Below are 27,752 nucleotides of genomic sequence, written 5' to 3'. Positions count from 1 at the left end.
TCCCACGTGCCGTGGAGCGGCTGGGCCTGTGAGCCATGGCCACTGAGCCTGCGCATCCGGAGCCTATGCTCCGCAACGGGAGAGGCCACAACAGTGAGAGGCCCGTGTACCGCAAAGAAAAAGAAAAAAAAAATTCAGCCCTACTTAAGAAATTATAAATAATCTCAATATATAACTTTGTATAACATTTAAAACTATAACCTCATTCAGCTATTTCCTGTTTGAAATGCATCACCAACATGTTACATATACCCCAAACACTGGTTAGTCATTTAATCACTCATTTATTCATTCAAATATTTTTTGAGCACAAACTGTGTGCCAGTCTTGTCCTAGATACTGGTATACAGTGGTGAACAAAATAAACATGAACCCTGTCCTCAAAGAGATTATAGTCTAATGTAGAAGAGAAACACGAATAGTATGATCACATAATTAAATGAAGAATTATAAGTTATTATTAGGACTATGAATAAAAACAAGAGGATGGTGTGAAAAAATGGATGGTTAGGGAAGGGCTCTTGGGAGAAGCAGCACTTTTCCTGAAACCTAAAATAACATTTGAATTGGGTAAAGTACAGGGATCCGAAAGTGGACTAGGAATGCTCCCATCAGAAGATATGGTCTATGCTAAGGCAGTTTACTTGCCAGACATGGGTGGGATATTCTTCACTTGCAGAAAAAGGTTTAAAGTAAAGCTCTCTATCTGAATCCTTCATATTAGCTTTGCTATAGAGATACCCTGCAATCATTTTGATGAAAAGACTTAACTTTATCATTAAGCTGGCAACTAAGTTCAAAAAGACCTAGTTGTAAATGAAATGAATGGTAAAAATTCTGGAGGGAGAAAAAATTTTTTTTTTGTATTATGAGAAAAGCATCAAGTCATCACTTACAAAAGTCAGTATTACCAGGATTATGGCATTACACCTGTTTTCCTTTTAGTTGAAAGGCAATAGCTTGGTCTTGAAGGATGCTGTCCATAGAAGTGTAATTGTTTCTCCAGCCTGACTCACCTCCACTAACCATCCACACCGTGGATACCACCAAGGGGACCAGGCAGGTGTTCTCCACTCTCCCTGGCTGCACATCAACCTCAGCATAATGGCACTCAATGATCCACAAGAGTGGTTGTGGATCACCCTTCTTCCTTGGAGTCATTACTCTTCTTATGACCACTTGGTCTTGTAGGCATGAAGACAATTCCCCCAATGAGTTTCAGGCTACTTCAGAGGCAGGAAAACTACTCACCAAACTCTTGCTTTCAATTACCAGATGGAGCAGAATGATGAACAGAGCAGCTGTGTTCAGGGGGTTTCCAAATGTAAAGATGTCAATGTCTGAGCCCTGGTAGGTCTACAAAGAGAGAATAAAAGTTGGTGATCTTGGAGAGTTGTGTACCCTCAGTGGCACAGTATCATCAGTTTCATCACTCTATTCCACGACCCAAGGAGGACTGAGTCCCTTTCTTCAGTGTTCCTGATAACTGATCATTTAGGATAAACTTGAACATTTTTAGAAAAAGAGACTGACTCTCCCAGACAGGCCATATAAATTTTGAACTTTTTGGTTGGAATTCCTCTTTATTCTGAATCATAATTCATTTTCCTTGATCCTTTTACTTATACTTCCAACTCTTTGAGGTATAGAGAAAGATCAAATATGTTCCACTTAACAGAGCTGAAAATCTTTGAAGCAGGTACTATGGCTAACCTGAGTTTATACCTTGGTTAAGTAAATATCCACCCCTCTCATAGGCATATGTCTTCAAAGTCCTTAAAGGATTCCACAAATGACACAATTTTCTGATCTTTTACAATGCTAGTCATTCTCTTCTAAATACACTTCAGATTGCCTTATCTATATACCTCTTGAAATGCAGTATACCTAGAATATTCTAGCTGGGTAAATTCAAGTAATTTTATTTGAATAAAGAATGAAAATTTTTAACTTAGAGACTATTACCTTTTCCCTTTTTATTACTGAACTTTTGTTAACCATCCATGATCATATTAGTGTTTTCTTCCAGGGAGGTGGGTGTGTGAATGGGCAACTATATCATGCTGCTTTGTGCCTGGTGTTGGCCTAAATTTTTAAATTCATTTACACATTCTCTGCTTAGTCACATTTCTTCCATTCTTTACCTGTATAACAATTTTTTTTCTTTTAGTTTTGGGGAGCCTACTTAAATTTAATACTCTGAATGTCATCCTGGTAGAATTAGCTCAGCACTCACTAATAACAGCTTTCATATTCTGACTTTGCCTCTCTGATTCTGACTCATTTAATTATAAGCCAGGCTTTCAACTTTAAAGTCATTGATGAAAACTATCAAGCAGTACAGGGCTAAAAAAGAGACCCAAGAGGACTCAGCTAAGCACTTCTCTCCAAATTTAACCCATTACCTAACATATTTGGGAGGAGTGTTATAATTTAGTCAGTAAATAATCAACTTGATTATATGAGCAAACTACCCTAATATATCCATTCTATATGCTGATACTGGTGACAGAGTACAAAGAAGTACCATTAACAAAAAATCCTTTGAGTGAACAAGGACTTACATAGTAAGGCACAAAGAAGCAGACCAGGCTTTGATAAAAGGCATCCAACAAGGTGATCCAGAAGGTGAGTGGTAAGTATGCCTGAAAATGAAACAGATATTGGGGAGGGAGGAAGATTAGTAACAGTCAAGCAAGATCAAGGAACAACACAAGCCAGTACTTGTTTTTGCTTCTCTGAGAGAAAACTCTATTCCTTCATTCTCTCATTCACAAAACAGGTGGGATTTGTAAGTAGTAGTGGAAGAATGAGGGATGATAATTGAATGAGATGAGTTCACGGGGGAAAAAAAAACCCTGAAGGAACTCTTCTTCAACTCGTATTACTTTTATCATTGGATCAATCTTAAATCTACCTCAAATAAGGATAGTAGTACTAATTTTCCATTTCCCATTGATCAGAAAACACTGTTTCAAAAACTTCTCCAATCCATCCACCTTTATTTCCATTACTCCCTTCATTCCAATTCACCATCAACTCTCTATGAATAATGGGAGAGCCATCTAACTGGCCTCTTTGCTTCCTCTCTTAGCCCTAATCCAATCTTCCCACAGCAGCCAGATGGTTTTAAAAAATGTAAATCAGGTCATGCCATCTCCCTAATGAATCAAACTGACCCCCCTCCTACTCCTCCAATGACTTCCACTGCATTTCCCATACAATCTAAGTTCCTTCCCACGGTCTAGGAGGTCCTGCATGGTCTGCCCATGGAAGCCCCTGCTCTCCAGGGCCACCCACCTGTTCTTACTGTCATTCACCATCCTCCCAACACACAGACTTCACCCTATTTCTCAAATATGCCAATCCCTTCTTTCCTCAGGGCTTCACCTGAGCTGTCATCTCTGCCAGAAATTCTTCCTGGACCTCCCACACGACCAGTTCCTCACTATTCATATCCCAGCTCAAATATCACTTCCTCATAGAGGCACAGACCCCAGACCAGTCTAAAAGTCATGCCCACTTAATCATTTACTACCATGGCATCCTTAGAAGTCTCTCGTCACCATCGGAAATAATCTTATTTGTTTACCTAATGATTTTATGTTTCTCTCATCAGAATGCAAGCTTCATAAAGTGGGACCTGGGCTCTCTTATTCAAGTGATTAAAACAGTGCCTGGTACACAGCAGGTACTCAAATATTTGTTGGATTAATAAACTATTCTTATATAACTTTTCATGTGCTAAACTGCTTCCTACCGAAAGCTTGTCGAAACAGAGAAAGATCAAGTAGAGATACCAGTCAAGTGACTGAAAACAGGTTTTCAAACAAAAGATAATTCTGATCAAATAGTAATGTGTATGCAAAAGGATTCTGAGGCTCCATTCAGACCCAGCAAGAAAGATGGAGTGCTACAGTGTATTAGTGATGTCTGCCATGAACAAAAATGACAACACATGTATCATATCCCTGAGCTAGTCTTCCCTTTTCTTAACATGTTTATAGTCTTATTTCCTTTCAAATGCAAAAAGAAACTGAAATTTTCTTGAAAATGTGTAATTGTCTCCTAAAGCTTTATAAATATACAACATCTCCATATAAATTCTTCTGTCCTTCAAGAGATTACACTTAGAAGTTCTACATCTTTTTTTTTCTTTTTTATCTCTTTGTCCTCTGTAAAATCAAAGCAATGAAGATTAATCTTTTCCAGTCTACTTTTCCCTGTAGCTGCTTTTACAATTTTGTCATGGGAAATGATGGAATCTTCTACCTGCCTTTCTTCATCCAAGTGTCCATAAACTCTAAGCAGAAACACAAATGGTGGAAGAAAATGTGGCAGAGTCAAAGGGGCAACCAAAATGTCACTGGACAAGAGAGAACAATTTCAGGATAAGTTAAAATATAGCTTCATGCTTCTGGGGGAACAGAGGTTGCTCAAAAAACCTAGAGCCAAAAGGTTAACAAGCACACTTTCTCCACAGTAATGTGAGCAAGGGGAATTAGGGGTAGAGAAGGGTCATGGATAAATGAAGGGCTGAAGGGAGTAACTCATGGGATCTCCTGGAAATTGAGAGGGAAAAATCTGAACATGAAGTCAAAGCCAGGAAAGAAGGTTGTGTGGGTGATGAGAGATGGGTAATAGACGATTGCTTCTTGGAAGGGACGCTTCTGGCTGCAGCCTTCCAGACTCATCTCCTTTCAAGGAGAGAGATGCTATAACCCTGGAAAGTATATTTCATGACACCAAAGACAGGAAATGGCCCAAGCATAAAATAGAATTTGTTTGGAGGCCAAGTTCAAAGGAAGGACAACTCTTCCGGAAAGTAAAGTCAATGAAATTAATTACCTTTTATCAATAGCCACATGCTGGGACTCTGCCTGCTTTACCATGTACTATAAAACTGGCCAGCTCAATAGAACAATGTGTGCAAAGGCTTGACAGCAAGCAGTGTTCAACAACAGGAAACAATGACCTCAACTCTTCCAAGGGTAAAGACCAATTACAATCTTCAGGCTGAACAAATGGGCTTTGAAAACACCAAGCTGTAAAAACGTTAAAGGTCTGCTTTTACCCCTCTTTCCCCAATGGACTTGGAATTTAACTTAGACGTAGGGTACAGGACAATCTTCATTAATATCAACCACATATTCCTGCACCCTGGCCTTGAACTTTAAGTCAGATCGGACTTTTTTAGGAAAACCTCATATGGTTGTTTGATCTGAATGGGTTGGATGATATTAAAGGATTGTAAGGATTTCTTGCTCCCTGGAAGTTGACTTCTCCTCCATGTTGGCTGCTCCATGAGCCTAAGGACATTAAATTACCCTCCAGTCTCAAAAGGCAGTTCAACCCATAATAAAATTGGATTGATGAAAATAAATGCATCATTTTAAATTCAGGATTTCCTCGAACTTTTGGTTAAGTCTGGAGTTGGGGGTGGGGTAAAAATAACAATATTGAGAGCGTAATCTTACTTAATCCTCACAGCATCTCCATAGAGTAAAGAAACCAGAGTACAGGCAAGTTAAATAACTTACCAAGGTCACATACCACTGAACCAGAATTTATGAGATTTTTTTTTTTTTTTTTTTTTTTTTTGCGGTACGCAGGCCTCTCACTGTTTTGGCCTCTCCCATTGCGGAGCACAGGCTCCGGACGCACAGGCCCAGCAGCCATGGCTCACGGAGCCAGCCGCTCCACGGCGTGTGGGATCTTCCCAGATTGGGGCATGAACCCGTGTCCCCTGCATCGGCAGGCAGACTCTCAACCACTGCGCCACCAGGGAAGCCCATGAACCAGAATTTAAACTCAGGCTAAACATCACCCATCATTTCTAACATGTGCTGCTCTGGGTCAGCGTTTTCAGGACAGTGAGGCCAGTAAAGTCCGACCCATGGATTTCTCATGATGGGTCTCATTTTCGTCTCTCCAGTCCTTTTACAGGATACCCTCCTTCCCAATCCTGTCCATAGGGTTCAGCTCTGTCCTCAGGAATGATCTATGGCCCAGGCCTGGTCAATGAGAAAATGATCTTTCTAGCCACAATGATAAGCACAGGGAAAGGCATGGGACTCAAGCTGGGCCAAGGAGTTGTAACCAGCATATTGACAGTTGCTTTAAGAGTAATGCTGTTTGGCCACCATTACTCCTGGATTTTGCAGCTATGAGAGCCAATATATTTCCCTTTTTCATTAAGCCAATTTGAGCTGGTTTTCTGTCACTTGCAACTGAAAGAGTCCTGACTAACAGAGTCCTTTTCTCAAGGCTAGAATATCTGACCAGATTGACCCCTCAGCTTTGTCCACTTATACGTGTCTACAGGTTGCTGGTCCACCTCAGTCTCTGTGATCCTGACAATGTCCTTAGGAGAGCACTTTGGATTTCTGGCCATTAAACAGCGAAGGGGTGGGGGTGGGGGGGCACCCAAGGACCAAAGATAGCATCAGTGTTCTTTCTGCAGCACAGCAGGGGATCGGGAACCGGAGTTTACCTGTACCACCCATGAGCTTGGTGACACAGGCAGATTACTTAAAGTACCTCCCTGTGCCTGCCTTTCCTCATCTAGTGTGGAAAACGATAGCATCTACCCTGCAGGATCATTTTGAGAAGTAGATTTATGTAAGTTAGGGACTTATAACAGTGCCTGGCATGTAAGAGGCATTACATAAATGTTCATAAGACCATCTCAATGCCGGTTATTAATTTTGTAAACGACAAATTAGAAAAAAAAACTTTTGAGACAGTTAGCCCAATTAATCGGCAACTACAATACTATAGATAAGAGGAAATGAAACATAAGGGACATATCAGAGGTGGATGGACAGGACTGAGAGATCAGTCAAGGGGAGGTGGGACACGCGTTCAGGGAGAGGGAGCCGTTAAGTTCACACCACTATTTTGCGTGACAGTAGAACCTGAAGAATTTAAGTTTGGCTTTAGAACCAGACTAAAAAGGGTTCCCATCCTAGTTCTGCCATTTTTTAGCTGTGAGGTTTTTGGAAAAATTATCCAGCCCCCCTGAAGTTCAGATTCTTTCTCTTAGAATGGGAACAATACCAAGTCCTCTCTCAGTGTTTTGTGAAGATAAATGGGACTGGGGATATTTAGTAGTGTGCACAAAAGGCAGCACCGTGGGGTCTAGTAAATATTAGATATTATTAGTTGTAAGGTCTGAGGACTGCATTTCTGCTTATAAATACCTAAGATCTTTCACAGTTTTATTTGTGTTCATCTCAGAAGCGACTGACTTAATAGCTGCTGTGTTAGTAGAGATCTTTGGAAACAGATAATTCAAATAGTTTTCAATACCCAACAACACTGGAGCTGAGCGGCTTTGACAGCAGCTAAGTATTGGTCTGTGCGTTTGTGCCATACACCCACCTCTGACTTCTGGCCGATCCTGTAAAGCTCAGGCAGGCGCATGAGGGTCTCTGCAGACACATCTTTCTCCAGGACACCGTAAATGACGGGAGGGGCGGATGTGAAAAGGAGGTTGAAGAAGATCAAGACCCAGTAGTCAGTCATGGATGTTCCTGAAAACCCACAAAAGAACTGGTACCAGAAAAGGAGGTTCACATAGGCCTAGGGACACAAAGAGGAACATTCACGTCTTAGAGTCAGCAATGCATGCTAGGACCGCACACACCACACGCTGCTGTCCTGAGCCATGTGATCTCAGCCCCTCCTTTCCTCACTTACAGAATGGAAGACCACAACTTACCTTGCAGCTTTTTTTGGTAAATGTTTAACTAAATTAAAACACACACACACACACACACACACACACACCATTTACTATGTGGTGCTGGCACTGTTCTAAGAGCTTTAAAAAGAATACATTTAATTTTCATCACAACGTGGGAATTACTGTTGTTCCCATTTTACAGATGAGGAAAGTAAGGCACGGAGAGGCTAAGAAACTTGCCCAAAGTTACCTGGCTAACACGTAGCAGAGTCAGTATTCATATGCAGATGTTCTAGCTCCAGATGAAGAGAATCTAGCCCTATGCCTGGTATGTAGCAGCCATACAACAAGTGTTCATTCTCTTGCTTTCTGGGTTCACAGTTATTTTTTCCTGGTGAAATGGGATGGTGTCAGTTGAGTGGCCAACCATCCCAGTTTGCTTGGGACTGAGGACTTTCACAGGCCATGGTACTCTTACTATGAAAACTAGGACAGTCCCAGGAAAACCAGGACAGGTGGTCATGCTAGAGGCCAGGCACATACATAGCTTCTTATTTTGTCTCACACAGAGTAAGTCCATGATAGAAAAAGCTCTGTGCACTGAAGCAAGACAGGCCACAGGAAAGGTCACTGGGCTTAGAATTAGGGGGTCTTGTTTCAAGTCCTAGGGAAACTTCCTACTGACTCTATGACTTTAGGTCATTTTAATAACCTCTATGAATTTTGGTTTCTATGTCTGCAAAATGAGAATTATACTACGTCAGGTCTTAGTATCAAGATCCAGTTAGCAACTGCTCATGACCTGTAAAATGCCTTTTTATCAATTTTAGTTAATTGATTAAGATATTATTTTTGGCACCATAGATACACTGAAACACCTCAGGATGGGGCCCACAATCCTTAGAATAGAGTTTCTTAGTCTAGGGTCCATAGATATGCATTATGCCTCACTCCTGAAAATGTACAGGTTTTAGGTATATGCGGTTTGGGGCACTATTCTGGGGCATGAATCCACAGTCCTCATCACTATCTCAAAAATTGCCCAAGATGCAAGAACCGTAGTCTCAGAAAGCTAAGCTATTCGAATGGCTTCTGATACTGGCCCTGTTCTCCACAGTTTACAAACCATTTGTTGTTTGGCTAGGCAAGAAAGAGGCAGAAACAAGTCAGGAGGATTTCAGTGTGAACGGCCATCAAGGTTTACGGAGCAGAACGACCCCAGGGTCCTTGCTCCCTGGTGATGTACTCCCTACTAATAAACACGCCCTCTCTCCAAGGGCATGTGGCAATCTCTTTCTTTTCTTTTTTTCTTCATGAGACAAAATTTTAAATACTTAACAAGAGTTGGACATTTGTTTTATCATGATGTCCTAGTCTCTTTCTAATATTAGTTAGAAATATGGAGTTAAAAGGAAGGGGGAGAGGATGCAGTGGACTGCATCATAATAGAAGAGAAGGTAGAGAAATGCAAAGGTATTTTAAAAACCCGGAAGACGGGCTCCCCTCTAAAAATCATTGACCACTAAGTCCTGGAATTTTAAGTTACAAATCACAGCTTTCCCCAGAATCACACGGACAGAGATATTATACATTTCAAATATTTTCATACAGTATCAAGGCCTTCTTAAACTTTGACTGAATGTGCTAATTCCAATTAGGAAAGTACTGAAAGCTTCCTGAAAAGTTCATCGTGCTATAGGGAAAAAAATGCTCCCGCTGATTTACCGACACACAGACACACATGCACACACTGATCTAAATTACATATTTGGGATATCCTAAAAATGACCCATTAAAGTCATCTTTTTCCTAAAGATGGCATTCCAACAGAGTGATGTAAATTTCTGTTTACTACTAACTTGCTACATACGCATTTTAAAGACCAAGAATAAATGTGGTCTGAAAATCACGACATATTTACATAATCACCCCACCTAGAAGGGATTTAGGTGAAGCAATCTAAGGTCCACATGGGTTTATGAAAGAGAAAACTGAAATTTAAATGGTTTGCTGAAGATTAGAAGCCTGGAATCCTACTACTCAAATTCTGCCCTTCTATGAATAACATAGTCAAAATTAAGTTCCCTGACCATCAAATAGCTACCAAGCACAAACACATTTTACAGGCTTGCCAAAGAATTCGTCATCTGGGAGTGCTAGCCAGCTACAGCCTAAGGCACTATACTGGGTTTTCATCTGTATCTGTGTCTTCAATATACCACATGGGACATCCATCTGGGGACAGCATATATATATATATATATATATATATATATATATATATATATATATTTCTATCTCCTGTAAAATGGAAGCAAACCTTTTCATTCTCTACTGACAGAAAGCATTAAACGTTTCATAATTCTGCTTGTCACAACCTTTTAATGGAAGGTCAAAAAACTGGATTCTAAACGAATCAGGCAGGGCTTAATTGAATTTAAATGCATAGGGAATAGAAAATGCTAGCAGATGGACAAGCCTAGCAATCTGCTGTCAGCAGCTGAAACACAGCACATTCCCAGATTATTCCTGGTAAGACAGCAGAAGTGCTCCTGGCTGCTTCCCAAACATCAACAAGCAAAGCGAGCTTAGCATCGGGCCCTTCCTCTTCACCCTTTACACAAGCTGGAGTGGAAGGGAGAAGGAAGGGGGGCGAATTTTCTGGAGCTACATACCACGTTCTTGTAGAAAAAATAGAGAATCATGTTGGAAAGTCGGGTATAACACCAGTGCCCATGGACAAGGAGTAGCTTGCTGAGATGTTTAAACTGAGAAATGGCAAAGTCACTGGCCATCACAGCCTGCAGAGGCAACGGGGAGAGAATGTCACCCTGAGCAATGCAACATGTTAGAACAGACACAGCACGGCAGCCTAACTGCCAGCAGGTTCAGACTGGTCAAATATGTGGTTTAAACCTAAGACCAGAAAAAAAAAAAACCCAAAACATTCAAACAAACAAAAACCCATGAACACAGAGCCTTAATGGGTTACCTGGAGTTACCTACCACTCAGTTTTCCAATGTGGTCCAATGAAACAAAACTTCTCTCTGGTCACCATTCATGATGTAATTTCAGCAAGTGTACTTTCCCTAGAGAGCAGCTCCCTTACCAAGAACTCTGCGCATTACAGTGTGCATTTGCTTCTCCTCCATGAGAATATTAAAAGTATATAGTCATGACTTCATGTGACTTTGTATAATGTAGCAGGTAAAGGAGGTATTTGAATTTCTCATCTTTTATAGAGATATTGTAATTTATCATTCTTAGGAAACCCCAAGCCTCACATCGCACTTTCCTTTGACAGCACTTGCTCCATACATGACAAGCAATCTTTTGGACAAGCTTCTATCTGAATTTTGTGCCTAAAACACTATTCAACACACATGCGCGCACATGAAAACAGGACAATCCCACTTCACTCATTCTCTCCTATCTTCTCTCCCCCTCTCCCTCTCTCTGTAGGATTTTTAGATATTTCATTCAAATCCTTAGTAGCTCTCATCAGTGTCAAAAGTCATACAGCTATTGCAGTGCTAAAAATATATATCCTTATGACTTAGATAAGTTATATATTTTTAAACTGAACAAGTGAGCCACAGAGCTAAAATTACCCAGGGAAATTACCATAATACTCACCCACAAATCAATAGAATTAGAAATGAAAAAGGAGAAGTAACAACTGACACTGCAGAAATACAAAAGATCATGAGAGATTACTACAAGCAACTCTATGCCAATAAAATGGACAACCTGGAAGAAATGGACAAATTCTTAGAAATGCACAACCTGCCAAGACTTAATCAGGAAGAAATAGAAAATATGAACAGACCAATCACAAGCACTGAAATTGAAACTGTGATTAAAAGTCTTACAACAAACAAAAGCCCAGGACCAGATGGCTTCACAGGCGAATTCTATCAAACATTTAGAGAAGAGCTAACACCTATCCTTCTCAAACTCTTCCAAAATATAGCAGACGGAGGAACACTCCCAAACTCATTCTACGAGGCCACCATCACCTTGATACCAAAACCAGACAAGGATGTCACAAAGAAAGAAAACTACAGGCCAATATCACTGATGAATATAGATGCAAAAATCCTCAACAAAATACTAGCAAACAGAATCCAATAGCACATGAAAAGGATCATACACCATGATCAAGTGGGGTTTATTCCAGGAATGCAAGGATTCTTCAATATATGCAAATCAATCAACGTGATACACCATATTAACAAATTGAAGGAGAAAAACCATATGATCATCTCAATAGATGCAGAGAAAGCTTTCGACAAAATTCAACACCCATTTATGATAAAAACCCTGCAGAAAGTAGGCATAGAGGGAACTTTCCTCAACATAATAAAGGCCATATATGACAAACCCACAGCCAACATCGTCCTCAATGGTGAAAAACTGAAACCATTTCCACTAAGATCAGGAACAAGACAAGGTTGCCCACTCTCACCACTCTTATTCAACCTAGTTTTGGAAGTTTTAGCCACAGCAATCAGAGAACAAAAGGAAATAAAAGGAATCCAAATCAGAAAAGAAGAAGTAAAGCTGTCACTGTTTGCAGATGACATGATACTATACATAGAGAATCCTAAAGATGCTACCAGAAAACTACTAGAGCTAATCAATGAATTTGGTAAAGTAGCAGGATACACAATTAATGCACAGAAATCTCTGGCATTCCTGTACACTAATGATGAAAAATCTGAAAGTGAAATCAAGACAACACTCCCATTTACCACTGCAACAAAAAGAATAAAATATCTAGGAATAAACCTACCTAAGGAGACAAAAGACCTGTATGCAGAAAATTATAAGACACTGATGAAAGAAATTAAAGATGATACAAATAGATGGAGAGATATACCATGTCCTTGGATTGGAAGAATCAACATTGTGAAAATGACTCTACTACCCAAAGCAATCTACAGATTCAATGTAATCCCTATCAAACTACTACCGACATTTTTCACAGAACTAGAACAAAAAATTTCACAATTTGTATGGAAACACAAAAGACCCCGAATAGCCAAAGCAATCTTGAGAACAAAAAATGGAGCTGGAGGAATCAGGCTCCCTGACTTCAGACTATACTACAAAGCTAGAGTAATCAAGACAGTATGGTACTGCCACAAAAACAGAAAGATAAATCAATGGAACAGGATAGAAAGCCCAGAGATAAACCCACCCACATATGGTCACCTTATCTTTGATAAAGGAGGCAGGAATGTACAGTGGAGAAAGGACAGCCTCTTCAATAAGTGGTGCTGGGAAAACTGGACAGGGACATGTAAAAGTATGAGATTAGATCACTCCCTAACACCATACACAAAAATAAGCTCAAAATGGATCAAAGACCTTAATGTAAGGCCAGAAACTATTAAACTCTTAGAGGAAAACATAGGCAGAACACTCTATGACATAAATCACAGCAAGATCCTTTTTGACCCACCTCCTAGAGAAATGGAAATAAAGACAAAAATAAACAAATGGGACCTAAAGAAACTTAAAAGCTTTTGCACAGCAAAGGAAACCATAAACAAGACCAAACGACAAGCCTCAGAATGGGAGAAAATATTTGCAAATGAAGCAACTGACAAAGGATTAATCTCCAAAATTTATAAGCAGCTCATGCAGCTCAATAACAAAAAAACAAACAACCCAATCCAAAAATGGGCAGAAGACCTAAATAGACATTTCTCCACAGAAGATATATAGACTGCGAACAAACACATGAAAGAAAGCTCAACATCTTTAATCATTAGAGAAATACAAATCAAAACTACAATGAGATATCATCTCACACCAGTCAGAATGGCCATCATCAAAAAATCTAGAAACAATAAATGCTGGAGAGGGTGGGGAGAAAAGGGAACACTCTTGCACTGCTGGTGGGAATGTGAATTGGTACAGCCACTATGGAGAACAGTATGGAGGTTCCTTAAAAAACTACAAATAGAACTACCATATGACACAGCAATCCCACTACTGGGCATATACCCTGAGAAAACCATAATTCAAAAAGAGACATGTACCAAAATGTTCATTGCAGCTCTATTTACAATAGCCCGGAGATGGAAACAACCTAAGTGTCCATCATTGGATGAATGGATAAAGAGGATGTGGCACATATATACAATGGAATATTACTCAGCCATAAAAAGAAACGAAATTGAGCTATTTGTAATGATGTGGATAGACCTAGAGTCTGTCATACAGAGTGAAGTAAGTCAGAAAGAGAAAGACAAATACCGTATGCTAACACATATATACGGAATTTAAGAAAAAAGTATGTCATGAAGAACCTAGGGGTAAAACAGGAATAAAGACACAGACCTACTAGAGAATGGACTTGAGGATATGGGCGGGGGGAAGGGTAAGCTGTGACAAAGCAAGAGAGAGGCATGGACATATATACACTACCAAACGTAAGGTAGATAGCTAGTGGGAAGCAGCCGCATAGCACAGGGAGATCAGCTCGGTGCTTTGTGACCACCTAGAGGGGAGGGATAGGGAGGGTGGGAGGGAGGTAGACGCAAGAGGAAAGGGATATGGGAACAGATGTATATGTATAACTGATTCACTTTGTTATAAAGCAGAAACTAATTCAAAAAAATGTATTTCCAAAAAAAATAAAGAAAAAAGAGTGGGTATATATAAATATGCATATATTTATATGAATTGATACCTTGTAATAGAGGATTATTTTAATATTTATGTTTTGAAAAATCAAATTCAATACAGATAAGTGCGATTCAGGCAAAAAAAAAAAAAAAAAAAAAACACCTCACCCAGTAAATAATCAGTGAACGAATGGCTAAATATCCTGTCACACACTCCTGAGCTAGCTGCAGACAGCCTCACTCTACCACAGAGGTTTGACCATGGAGAATGCTGCCTTTGGATGGGCAGGTCAAGTTCGTGGTGTTTGGGTGCACAACATCCACTCACCTGCATGCCTTCTTGACCTGAGATCCCAATCCCAACGTCTGCCACTTGTATCATGCTAACATCATTGGCACCATCACCTTTGTGAAACAGACGAAAAGGTGAGAAACATATGAGGAGCAAAAAAAAACTGCCTACTGTGCAAATCAACAGTGGCCACTCAAACAAACAAACAAATCCTTCAAAAGTTTATCCCATGTCTCCAAGTTGCCTGGAAGCTAGCTAAGCACAAATGCAATGTGGCATCCCACTGCCATCAGGAAGAATTCCATACTCAACACTACCTTAAAGTCCTTCATGCTATAGCCCCTACCTGGACTGACCTCCCCTTTCTCTACGTCACTCACTCTACTTTCAATTTTCCAGATAGACCCTACTTCCAGCCCTGCACATGCTGTTTCTCTATTCTTTTGTTTGTTTGTTTTTTTGTTTTTTCTTTTTATGCGGTACGCGGACCTCTCACTGCTGTGGCCTCTCCCATTGCGGAGCACAGGCTCCGGACGCGCAGGCCCAGTGGCCATGGCTCACGGGCCCAGCCGCTCCGCAGCACATGGGATCCTCCTGGACCGGGGCATGAACCCGTGTCCCCTGCATCGGCAAGCAGACTCCCAACCACTGCGCCACCAGGGAAGCCCTCTCTATTCTTATAACACTGTCCTCATCACCCCTGCCCCACCTTGCTGGATTTCAAGGGCTCTTGCGCTCAGCTTAGATAATCACTTCCTCTGGGAAATCCTTCCCATGTTCCTTTTAGATCCAATGCCCCTTCCTTAGGCTCCAAGCACCACCCTACGAATCTCTATCATATCTATCATGGTATTAAGCTTGCTATAGATTTCTTTGTCTTCCCAATACATTGGAAGCTTCTTTAGAGGAGGTATTACATTGCTGCTGGTAATGAACAGCTGTTGTTCCCAACTGCCCAGCAACCTTAACTTGTTTTCTGGTAATAGTATCCTGATTTTCCTTGGGAACTCTGAGTCCATGAGCCTCTGAGCTCTAAACACCAGATTTGGGATGGGCAACTGACTCAGGCCTGGACAATTACCATTGCCTGTTCCCTGGCCTCAGTGGTTGGTTCAGAGATGGGCACATGATTCAGCTTAATTGATAGAACTGACATGTCCAGGGCTCTAGCCTCAGGAACAGATGGATCCAGGGGCTTGAACAATTCACTCATTTATATGCTCATTCAATAAGATAGTTGAACAAAATTTCACCCTAATCCTGATACTTTATTCCAGCAACTTGAGAAGAGGTGCTATCTTTTCTTTCAGGTTGCTAATAGGATAAGATATAAAGGTGGGATTTTTTTTTTTTTTTTTTTTTTTTTGTGGTACGCGGGCCTCTCCTGTTGCGGCCTCTCCCGTTGCGGAGCACAGGCTCCGGATGCGCAGGCTCAGCAGCCATGGCTCACGGGCCCAGCTGCTCCACGGCATGTGGGATCTTCCCGGACCGGGGCACAAACCCAGGTCCCCTGCATCGGCAAGCGGACTCTCAACCACTGCGCCACCAGGGAAGACCTAAAGGTGGGAATTTTTAGTAGCTGTACCAGCACCCTGAGGGGAGATGCTACCTGAGACTGAAAATAATCCAGGTGGAAACACAGACTATAAGAGATGGCTGAGTCTTCATCTTGCTAATGTCTGAACTTTGGAGTGTCTCAGAGCTTAATCTTACCCTGTTTCTCTTCTCCACTTACACTCATTTTTTTGGTAATCTCACTGATAATACTATCGGGGCTTTAAATATCACCACTAGACTTACAATTCCCAAATTTATGTCCCTAGCCAATTCCTCATTGCTAAATTCCAGACTTTATCTCCAGCTGCCTACTTGACATCACTGTTTAGACATCTAATGGATTTCTCATGTATAAAACCCAACTCCTGCTTCCCTGACTCCACCTCAGTAAATGGCAGCTCCATCCCTTCTGTTCTCAAGAGGCAAAACCTTGACATCCCCCTTGACCCCTTCTATTATATAACATATCCAATCCGTCAGCAGATATCAGCAGCTCTTTCTTCAAACCATGTCCATTACCTTACCACATCCCACCACCCCCTCTGCTCTTACCTGCGCTCGAGCCACAATCATCTTTTCCCTGAATTATTTCAATAGCCGCTCAACTGGTCTCCTTCCTTATGTCCTTACAACCCCGTGGTTACTCTCAACACAGCAGCCAATGTGATCCTTTTCAACTTAACGCAGCTCATGTCCCTCCTCTGCTCAAAGTCCTCCTGTGGCTCCCTATCTCTTCAGATAAAAGCCAAAATTCCTGGGGCTTCCTTGGTGGTGCAGTGGTTGAGAGTCCACCTGCTGATGCAGGGGACACGGGTTTGTGCCCCAGTCTGGGAAGATCCCAGATGCCGCGGAGCAGCTGGGCCCGTGAGCCATGGCCGCTGAGCCTGCGCGTCCGGAGTCTGTGCTCCGCAACGGGAGAGGCCACAACAGTGAGAGGCCTGTGTACAGCAAAAAAAAAAAAAAAAAAAAAAAAGCCAAAATTCCTAATGGCCTCCAAGACTCTACAGGACCTGGTCGCCTGCCACCTCTCTGTCCTTCACTAACCTGCAGAAGACTCTTCCCTTTGCTCAACCTGCTTTGGGTTTGAACACACCAAGCATGGTCCATTGTCTTCTCTGCCAGGAATGTTTCCCCCGCCAGATCTCCTATGGCTCCCTTATCATTTCCTTCAAGTCTCTGCTTACACACAACTTTATCAGTGACTGTCTCTGAAAAATCTATTTAAAATAGAAGTCCCTTGCTCCCCCAATGCTCTGCATCACCTGACTTTGCTTTATTTTTTTCAATAGCGTTTGTCACTATCTGATATCTTATATCTTTATACCTTTTTTTTTCACTTTTTACTGCATTATACTCCTCCTATACGTAAGCTCCTTAAGGAAAGGTACTTTGTCAGTTTTGTATACTCTTGTATCCCCATTGCCTAGAAAAATGCCTGGTACATAGAAGGCACTCAATAAATAGTGGTTGGATGAATAAATAAATGAACTGTTCATATTCTTGAATTTAACTTTCTTGAAGGCAGAACTCATGGATTTTTCAGGTCTCCGATTCAGTACATTACCCTCCTTAACCCAGATGATTTGGGGATCTGACATGGACCACAGAGTCCTATTATATTGTTTTCCATGTCACATCTCTACCACCTGGTTCATAAGGGGAGGCCAAATAGGTGATGGAGGGCAAAGGGGAGGGAGTGAGGGGACGGAGGAGAAAAAAGGGAGGAAAGGGGAGGGGAAGTGGGGGAGGAAAAGGACAGATGGACAGAAGGGCAAACGTGTACAGAAGAAAGGACAGACAGAAGGATCAGCCTCTGGTGTGACATGAAAGTGAGAAGTGCAGGGCTGGGTTCCACTCCCGCTCACCGATGGCCAAAGTCATCACCCGGAGATGGCTTCGAACCAGTTTTACCACTTCGCTCTTCTGCAGGGGCGTGGCTCGGCAGCAGACCACAGCGTGGCAGCGAGCAGCCAGCTCCAGGAACTGCCTTTGCAGACTCTCTTGCAGGGCAAACTCCAGGGTCCTCCCATTGATAATGAGTCCAGCTCGCAGCCCTGAGTCTGGGGGCGCGGGAGGCTGGTGTAAAGCCTCACTTGATGCTTGCTCTGGAGAAGCTGGATTTTTCTTCTGAAGTTCTTTCAAGATTGTGTCCATCAGCATCTCACAGGAATTCTTGAAACGAGAGGCAAAGACAGTTAGCCTTGGGGCTCCCCTGCTGGCCACATCCAGCTATATTTATCATTGCTATTCTTTAACATTTGCTGCATCAAGTCAACCCCAGGGAGTGAATAATCGGTTACTTTCCAAGACCTCACAGCTCTTCCAGAGACTTCTGTGTGTATATGGGGACAGGATAAAAGGATGGGGTGCATCTCACTTCCAACTGTACAGCTAAGAAATAGTTTTAGAATTTCTTTCTCTATTTGTGCAATTTACCTTCTCAAACCATGAATCTCAAGAGCCCTTTGGTCTCATTCTCTCATTTACTACCTGCTTGACTTTAAGCAAATTAATATAACCTCTGAGTCTCAACTTTCTCATGAGAAAAATTCAAACATCTACATTATAATTCGTTGTGAGGAATAAGTGAAATAATATTGGGTTAGCCAAAAAGTTTGTTGGGGTTTTCCATATGATGTCTTGGAAAAACCCAAATGAACTTTTGAGCCAACGCAATACATGCACAGCTCCTAGTGTAAAGCATGACACAGCAGAATTTAAAACAGTAATAATTATTTTTCTCTTCTTTGATTCAGCACATTCACTCACTTACTATTTATTGAGAAGCTACATCTGAAAAAATTCTAGGTGCTGGGGATACATCAATGAACGAGAAATCCCCACCCTCACCGAGTTAACATTCTGGTCGATGTTCATAGTGGCCTCATCCCATTTGGTGTGCATACATCCCTCCACTCTCCTCATCCCACGCTTGTTAGGAAGCTCTTTGAAGACAGACAGCACTTTTAATTTACTTTTGAAATCTCCCTAATACCTAAAAGAGGGCCACGTTAAGCACCCAATAAATATTCATTAGATGAATTCTACTCAAGAACATGAACAATAAACTTATACAGAAATTATTGTGTCAAATGACCACTAAGGACAGAGCCAAACAAAATCCTGGAACAGTGCATTTAAGTTTATACACTAAGCCTGAAATAGTTTATTCACGAAAGAGCCCCTCACTCAGAGGCCATTTACTCTTATTTCAAATGCTATTTTATCAAGCATTTCTCAACCCAAAGCAAAATAAGATGGGAAGTAGGTATGAATATGTAGGCACACAGGCACAGCAAATACTTAACAACCACATAAACTATAAACAAGAGACTCAACTTCAAAATGGAGCTACCTGGCAACCTTTACCACGAGAATAAATCTGATCCCATACACCTCAAAAGTCCCCATGGAAAAGTATACAAAGATGAATCAAAGATGCTCAGCATAGGCTCAGTATAGAATAGTAAAAAAATATTTTTAAAAACCTTCCAAACTTTGGTTAAATTAAAATGGTATATTTAGAAGGTAACATACCCCACAGTCACTGAAAATCAGGACCTCTATTAACATGACATGATGGTTAAGATATTTGTTAAGTGAAAAAATATAGCCACAATACTATACAACAGTATAAATACAGTCTGTATAGCATTCATATGCTCATACTGCAGAGTGCAGTCTGACTGGATGCGCTTCAAGATATGAATGTCAATTATCTGATTTTACGACTGTAGATTGATTCCAGATATTTTCATTCTCTTATTTGAGTACAAAAGTGTTTAGTTGTATAAATTAACTATATTTTCATTATAGAAAAAAAATACATACACACATATAGTCAATCTTCATTATTTGCAGATTCCATATTTGCAAATTCACCTACTTGCTAAAATTTACCTGTAATCCTACGATAAAGGTGTTTTCTTGGTCATGTGTGGACACACACAGAGTGACCGAAGATTTGAGTCATGCAACACACACCTTTCCTGTGCTCAGCTGAAGCTGAGCAAGGTGATGATGCTCCGACTTAGGTCAGCTCCCACACTGTAAACAAGTGCCCTTTACACTCTCTGTCTGGTGACACATTTTTTGCATTTTTGTGCTTTTTGATGGTGATATCAGTGTTTTAAATGGCCCTAACTGTAGCCCTTTAATGCTGTCTAGTGTTCCTATGTACAGGAAGGCTGTGATGTGCCTTATGCCTTACGTAGAAAACGTTAGACAAACTTCGTTCAAGCCTGAGTTATATGCTGTTGGTCATGAGTTCAATGTTAATGAATCAACTATATATGTATAAAATTATATATATATATAAAATTATATATATGATTATATATAATATATATATAATTATATGATTATATGTAATATATATGTAATTATATATATGATTATAGATATATACAAAATTATATGTGTAATATATATGATTATATACATAACATATATGATTATATATATATATATATATATATAAATATATGTAAAATAAGGTGTCTTTAAAAAGAAACATACATGAAACAAAGTTATGTATTGATTGGTTGATGAAAGTGTTCTGACCAGAGGCTCACGGGAACCTAATCCTTTATTTCCCATAGGGGCAATGGTTCAGTTTTTACTACTTCAGTATTTCAGCAACTTTATAGAACTTAACTCTATGAATAATGCATTTATACAGATAAATAGATATAGGTTATGTAATATGTTAACATAATACCAAAAGCATGCTTGACAAGTAATCAGCTGTCGGTGCTTAGGCAATTCACAACCTTTTGGAGTCTCAGGCTATATAAGATGGGGATAATTTTATCTGTTCTACTAGTTATAATGGTCAAATGAGATCATGTATGAAAAAGGCTTTTATAGATTCTAAGAAACATGAATATAAAGACTTACTATCTCGGAAGAAAATTTTAAATGAAATGAAAATAAAACTTAAAAAATTAAATGATGAATCCTGAAAGGCAGTAAATAATCCAGGATATGAGTCTATTAAAACAAAAAAAAAAATCGAAATTTATGAGAACAGAAATTATGTAAGGTTTGTAAGTGGCTACATTTACCATAACCTAATTTGCAAATTTAGGAACCAAAGTTGATGGAAACCTGTAGAGTTGAGGTACTACACTATAGATATGATTGGACAATCCATCGGTTGCCAGGTGGCCCACTTAAAATGTCACAGGAGCCATGTCCTTCGCTAAATGACAAATTGGGCTCATGACCTTCAATTCCATTTTTAACTCTTAGCATATGAGGGGTGGAGAGTGGGAAAAAGAGAAAATAATACAGTGACTGAGCCCCTACTATTTGCTTGGGATTTTATATGCATCGACTTGAGTCATTATAAAACTCAATTAAATTATGTTCACTCACTCTGTTCTGTTTAGTTATCTGAAAAATTGAGGTGAAATACCTACTGATAGCAAAAAAAATCTTTTGTATTTAGAACAGTCCACAGTGGATACTCTATAAAGACTTGAGTTGGTAGTTTTAAATACCTTTAACCATAAATTGTATATTTATAAATAAATTTCATAATACTAATGATTTTACTGCTCACAAAAATGGCATAGTCAAAATTGAACACAAATGATTTATTACTTTTACTTTTAAAAGTTCATTGAACCCCTTTCATCTGCCAGGCACCACATTAAACAGTTTATATTTTCCCATTTAATGCCCACAACATCCCTACAAAATAGACATTACTCTCACATTACAGGTAAGAAAATGACTCAGGAGGGTAACTCGCCAAGGTCACATACCTGGTCACTGGCAGGCTAAGCATTTGAATTCAGGTCTTACCAGACTTAGGGCACTTCCATTTTAGTGACTAAAATGACGAAGCATTTTCTTGTGCTCACTCCCCAGCTGAAACTGGGATCTGGCTGGTAGCTATGCCTCTGGGTCCCTGGGCCACTGTCAACTGCCAAGGAGAACTCACTCTGTGTTGAATAAGGAAAATTCTCTTTCCTCAAAATGTACCATCTAGTTGGGTATTGACTGAGGCCTGACCATAAAAACATGGCTAACCAAACGTGGCAGCCTGTGACCAAGACCCAAGATGTGATCCAGGTGAGAAGCTCCAGAGGATTTCTGAGGCAGGTTGCTATGACAGAATGGATGTGACTGATGAAGTCTGACAACTGAGGAAGGAAGGAGGAAGCTTTTCCGAGCAAATTAAACAGTATGCACAAATCTTAGTATCACTATACTAGGAATCTTCTGAAAAAAATAAAATGCCTGTTTAATTGATTAGGACATTTGTATTAGAGATTAGTGGCAGGGGTGGAGGGAAGAAGGGGTATTAGAAAAATAGGCTGAATCCAAATCTCTTAAATTCCTTCTCCTCAAAAAAAAAAGGAGAAAAAAAAATCCAAAAACCCTTTTTTCCCACCCTTAAACAGTTCTTCCAACTTTTGATATTCTCAGGTGCACTAGCTAAGATTAACCACTAGAGGGCAGGGTTATCCTCTGAGCCTAATTTTAGAATTACCAGGAAAATACTTATTCACCTGACTCCAACCGAAATCATTACTTCTCCTCAGATTGACAGGGGGGTAGATTTCTGTCCCAGAGCTTGACATATTTTGTCATCACGGTCTAAATCTTGTCAAATCAGTGATAAGTCAATATGGGGTGGTGGTGGGGGGAAGGCAAATAAAAAGGAAATTTTCTTTCAAGGTCTTTATTCAGCAATGATTCCTTTGAATCATTATATTTTCCAAGCCTTTAGAAGAACTAAACAAGCTAGGTTGGGCTTCCCTGGTAGCGCAGTGGTTGAGAGTCTGCCTGCTGATGCAGGGGACGTGGGTTCGTGCCCCGGTCCGGGAAGATCCCACATGCCACAGAGCGGCTAGGCCCGTGAGCCATGGCTGCTGAGCCTGCGTGTCCGGAGCCTGTGCTCCACAGTGGGAGAGGCCACAACAGTGAGAGGCCTGCGTACTGCAAAAAAAAAAAACAACAAAAAAGAACAAGCTAGGTTGCTGGATAGAAGCACTAGTTATCAAGGAGTTAATGGTTACTGGTTTTTCTTTCTCCTTATAGCCATCACATCACAAGTATTCCATTGGCTTTGAAAACACAAAAAGACTGGCTTGATCTCAGTAAACATACTTTACTTTCAGTGTTGAGGATGAAAAGCTTGTCATCTGGCTCCAGGAGTTTGCACGCATAAGCAATATTGACAGCCGTCTCCTGTTTGTCTCCTGTCAGCATCCAGATCTTGATTCCGGCCTTGTGAAGGGCTTCTATAGACTCGGGGACCCCCTCCTGCAGACGGTCTTCAATGCCAGTAGCACCTAAAAAATAACCAAAATGCAACAGGGCTTGTAAGAAACCAAAGCCAGCTGAAGCTCATCTAAACTATAATTGAACCCTATCTGTTAGCCGACCCAATCCTGAACTACACAAAAGGTTCCAGTAGCTTCAAGGGGTCCAAATGAAGCATGAAGACTCAGACCAAAATCATATACAAAGTAATATTTTGGGAAGAAAGCCTTAGCAATCAATGAGTTTATCAAATTTACCTGCTCTCCTTTTGGCTAGCTTGCTTCTCTGTAAATTGAGGGGGTTTCATTCAATTACTTATATATCCTTACTCTTCAACTTTACAATTCCATGATACTCTTAGGGTAAGGGTAGGCTTTTAAAGACTGTTCTGGTCAGTAACACGTATTATCTATTTTTAATGCTCTTTCATATTATAAGTCCATAATTCCCTTTTCTGTAACAACTGAGGCTAGCTATGTTTTAGAATTCAGAAGTTTTGCAGATTTTTAAAAGGTAAGAGGATATATGTATCATATTTTACAATATCTGGTAATCAAGCATATTAGTATTTTTTTAGCAAAACTTACAAATTACAACATTCACACTAATTAGGATAATAAAGACTTTAAATTGTCTTATCAAATCAGGCCTGATTTTGCTGCTAAATGAGTTTTGGCACTAAACTCACAAAGCAGTTTTGAGTTTGGAACTGCAGATGAGGAAATGAATCTGTACCACTCACACTGACAGAGGAATGACTTAGGAGGAAGATCATTACTCTATTGGCTAGAGACCAAGTTAGATCATTGTTTTTCTCTGAAGCAGAGGAACAGAGCTCAGAGACTGGTGTTTTGGTGTGTTAGTACCCTAAAGCAGTGTTTCTCAACCTTGGCTGCCTCTTAGAACTACTTGGGGAGCTTTGAAAAATTCAAATGGCCACACCACACATCAGACCAATTGAAACAGAATCCCTGGGCAGGCATCGGTAGTTTTTAAAGGGCTCCAGGTGATTTTAAGATGCAGCGCCATCTCAGACAAGAGGTGTCAGGTGTGCAACTTTTAGCTGAAACCAGGAAGTAAGAGAAGAGAGACAAATAAATTTCAGTAGCCCAGTTGCAGGCACAGAATAAAGAATATGGGCCCTGGAGGGAGGTAGATCTGAGCTTCTCCCCAGCTCTGCCAGTCACTAGCATGTGACTTTGAGCAAGTCATTAAACTGCTCTGTGCTCCAAGTTTCTTCTAAATAAAATAGAGATTTGTTGTGCAGATTCAAAAAGACAACACACATTAAATACCTTATCCAATGCCTGGCAAGAAACTTTAGCTTTCCTCTCTTGAACCAGGGTATTTAATTGGCTTTGTATTCTATGTTAAGCATTGAATTTTTAAATGATCTTAAGGATGACCACCCTGCCACAAATGAAGTCTAAGTTCACTGCAGTGGAAAATGGACTGGAAAGGATTGGAAGCAGAGCAGAAGTCAAACTGGACAGGGTGGGCAGAACCTCATGTATCTATTAGATCAAAGTGAAAAAAAGCCACTGGTGAATAACTAATTTACAGACATCAAGTGTTTTTGAAAATTCCCCCTTCAGACAATACCTACCAAGTAAAGTTAGTTTGTTCTCCAACCTCATGGCAGATTCAAGTAGTAATTCTTCCCTGTTGTCAATGCTGGTTTCAGCTAAAAAATGATTTCTCAGCCACTCTGCATATTCAGTGTCACTCATGACCTATGAGGGGGAAAAAAAGCTATGAGGCAGGCCACGTGATGAGCCTATGGTATTTCTTTCTCTGGGTTCACTCAGGCCAGGTCCAAATCCTCACACTACCCAGTCACAAACTTCCCGAGCTCTGTGATCAGACTAGTGTAACACTGAGGATGGACAGACCAGCTCAGAATCTCTGGGAAATTCTAGGCACCATATAAGATGAAAGTAGGTTAATCTATTTAATTAAACCAGGGAGTATGCAGTTGGGAGAAAGGAGCCACTTGAAAGCTAAATTCAGGGTTATTCTAATGGTGCAGTTGAAAAAGTGGTGCCCAGTACTCAATTTCAGGTATTATATAGCTAGCAGCACCTTTGATTTCTTTTGATGGTTGGTTTATAGGGTGAGTTATCTGTAAAGGTTAAAAGAGGAGGCCAAATGGGTGAAGCAAGAAAGTTCTCTTCCAAACAAAAAATTAAGTGGTATTCCTGGAGAGGGGACCAATGATACATTTTCCTTTGTCTTCAGATTGCTGTAGAGGGAGAAATCTACTTTCAGTTCTTATAAAGCAGCATGCAGTAGAGGGGGTGAGGCAATTTCTCTATCTACTCATTCTTGCCCACAAGGTAATTTGATTTGGGAGAATCTGACATCTATTGGGCTACATTTTTATCAGGGCAGGATCATTCCACTGAAAAGGCAGAAGGTCTGTTTCGATCTTGAATTCTTCATTCTTCTTACAACTGTGTATGAGGCAGGCTTTTGATTCTCCATGCAGCTGGTTGACTAAGTGCCTCAGAGTCTACACCAGATCCCACTTTCCCTAAGGCAGTTCCCAAGAACTAGAATTTGGGGAAGAAATGAGAGATGCCTACGTTGGTCTCAGGTCCTAACTATAGTCTCCAATTCAGTTCTCCCAGGAGCTCTATTGTTTGGGAACTACTGGACAGCCATTAAAGCATTGATACTGGGCTTCCCTGGTGGCACAGTGGATGAGAGTCCGCCGGCTAATGCAGGGGACACGGGTTCGAGCCCTGGTCCAGGAGGATCCCACGGATCCTTAGCTGCCACGGAGCAGCTAAGCCCGTGAGCCACAGCTGCTGAGCCTTCACTCTGGAGCCCATGAGCCACAACTGCTGGGCCTGCGCGTCTGGAGCCTGTGCTCCGCAACAAGAGAGGCCATGATGGTGAGAGGCCCACGCACTGCGATGAAGAGTGGTCCCTGCTCGCCGCAGCTGGAGAAAGCCCTCGCACAGAAACGAAGACCCAACACAGCAAAAATAAATATAAAATAAATAAATTTTTTAAAAAAGCATTGATACTTTGATCTACATGTATCTCTCAGTCTTCTCTACCAGCCAGAGCCCAGAATGAAGGAGAGAAAATTGATACTCTGGCTTCTAACACAGCAAAAATTAACTGTGGAGATCAGAGCCAGGGAGGGAAAAGACAACAGAATGGGTGGGAGGTAGTTATGGAGAAGAGGGAGATAGTTGGCAAGAATAGCCTCCTTGGTTCTTCTCCAATATTTCCCCTATGTGGGCTGATCTGATTGTTCTGTTTCTTTTCCTTCAATGTTCATCATAGCTCTGTTATATCTTGACAACAGACTCCCTTCCCTCCCCCATAAGCACATCCTTCTCTTGCACTAGCCCTACTAGGCTCTCCTTCTCCACCCTAAGTAGACTTCCGCACCTTCTCCTGCCACTGCTCTATTCTGAAACAATGAGTTAGCTGAGTTTGTACTGAAGGAAGAAACACTATCTAGGTGTGCAGCTGGGGATGCGGTTGTGGCCATGACTGTAGGGATGGGGCTGGGGATGTCTTGGCTTATCAATGAGGGAGGGTAATATAAGGGTGTAAGGCCTTGCATATAGCCTCATTACAGCTGAGCAGCTTGACTTGGTCAGTACCTAAGCCGTACCCCACTGGCCAAGTGGCACAAAAAACTTGACCAATTCACTCTTAAAAGGCTTCATATCTCTGCCTCTCCCCTGCCCCCAGGGGTGGTTCTGGTAGTAACACCCCTCAAATCACTTCTTGGAGCTCTGTCTTCTTTCTTATTACTTACATTTTATCTAGAAAGGATACACTATGTCCCAGGATTATTCTCAATAGAGAATGATAAAAACTGAGATAATATTTAGGAAATTTACCTGGATTTACAGATAAAGACTTATGAGCCCATCAGGAAAAAATATCAAGAACTTATAAGTGGAAAATTAAGGCCAGTCTCCAGCCTCATTCTTTTCAAAGCACATTTAATACTGTAAGATAGAGGAATGATATTTACAAGGTACTCAGAGAAAGAGAGTAGGATCCAGGGATTTTTATTCCCAGCCATACTGCAGTTTCCATACAAAAGCACTCAGATATATTGAAACATGGGAGAACTCAGACAATATAACTTTCAGGCATCTTTCTGGCAAAATACTTTGAGAACAAACTACAACCAACCAATATATGAGGAATAAAGAAGCGATATGAAAATAGAGCCCAGTGGCCCAAAAACTTTTCCCGATGCTTGGATCGGGGTTTGATATGCGCTCATTTTCATTAAATGATAGTGGAACTAGGAAGGAAGGAAGC

General features: G+C 40.8%; 1 protein-coding gene across 2 annotated transcripts in view; it reads right to left on the bottom strand.

Moving 5' to 3' along the window:
- Positions 1-27,752, bottom strand: part of ATP10D (ATPase phospholipid transporting 10D (putative)) — a 129,544-nt gene that overhangs the window by 8,080 nt on the left and 93,712 nt on the right. For both annotated transcript variants that reach the window (XM_082638468.1, XM_082638469.1), the window contains 8 exons: positions 25,060-25,186; positions 23,298-23,482; positions 18,041-18,347; positions 14,655-14,731; positions 10,363-10,488; positions 7,384-7,584; positions 2,565-2,645; positions 1,252-1,356 (listed from right to left, as the gene is read on the bottom strand). In XM_082638468.1, the coding sequence (XP_082494594.1) occupies positions 1,252-1,356; positions 2,565-2,645; positions 7,384-7,584; positions 10,363-10,488; positions 14,655-14,731; positions 18,041-18,347; positions 23,298-23,482; positions 25,060-25,186 (1,209 nt within the window). The remainder of the gene's footprint in view (positions 1-1,251; positions 1,357-2,564; positions 2,646-7,383; positions 7,585-10,362; positions 10,489-14,654; positions 14,732-18,040; positions 18,348-23,297; positions 23,483-25,059; positions 25,187-27,752) is intronic.

The sequence above is a fragment of the Mesoplodon mirus genome (assembly GCF_964341445.2).
Source record: "Mesoplodon mirus genome assembly, chromosome: 2".
Classification (NCBI taxonomy): Eukaryota; Metazoa; Chordata; class Mammalia; order Artiodactyla; family Ziphiidae; genus Mesoplodon; species Mesoplodon mirus.
Note: the sequence above shows the minus strand (reverse complement) of the source record. Positions and strands in the feature narration are given on the sequence as shown.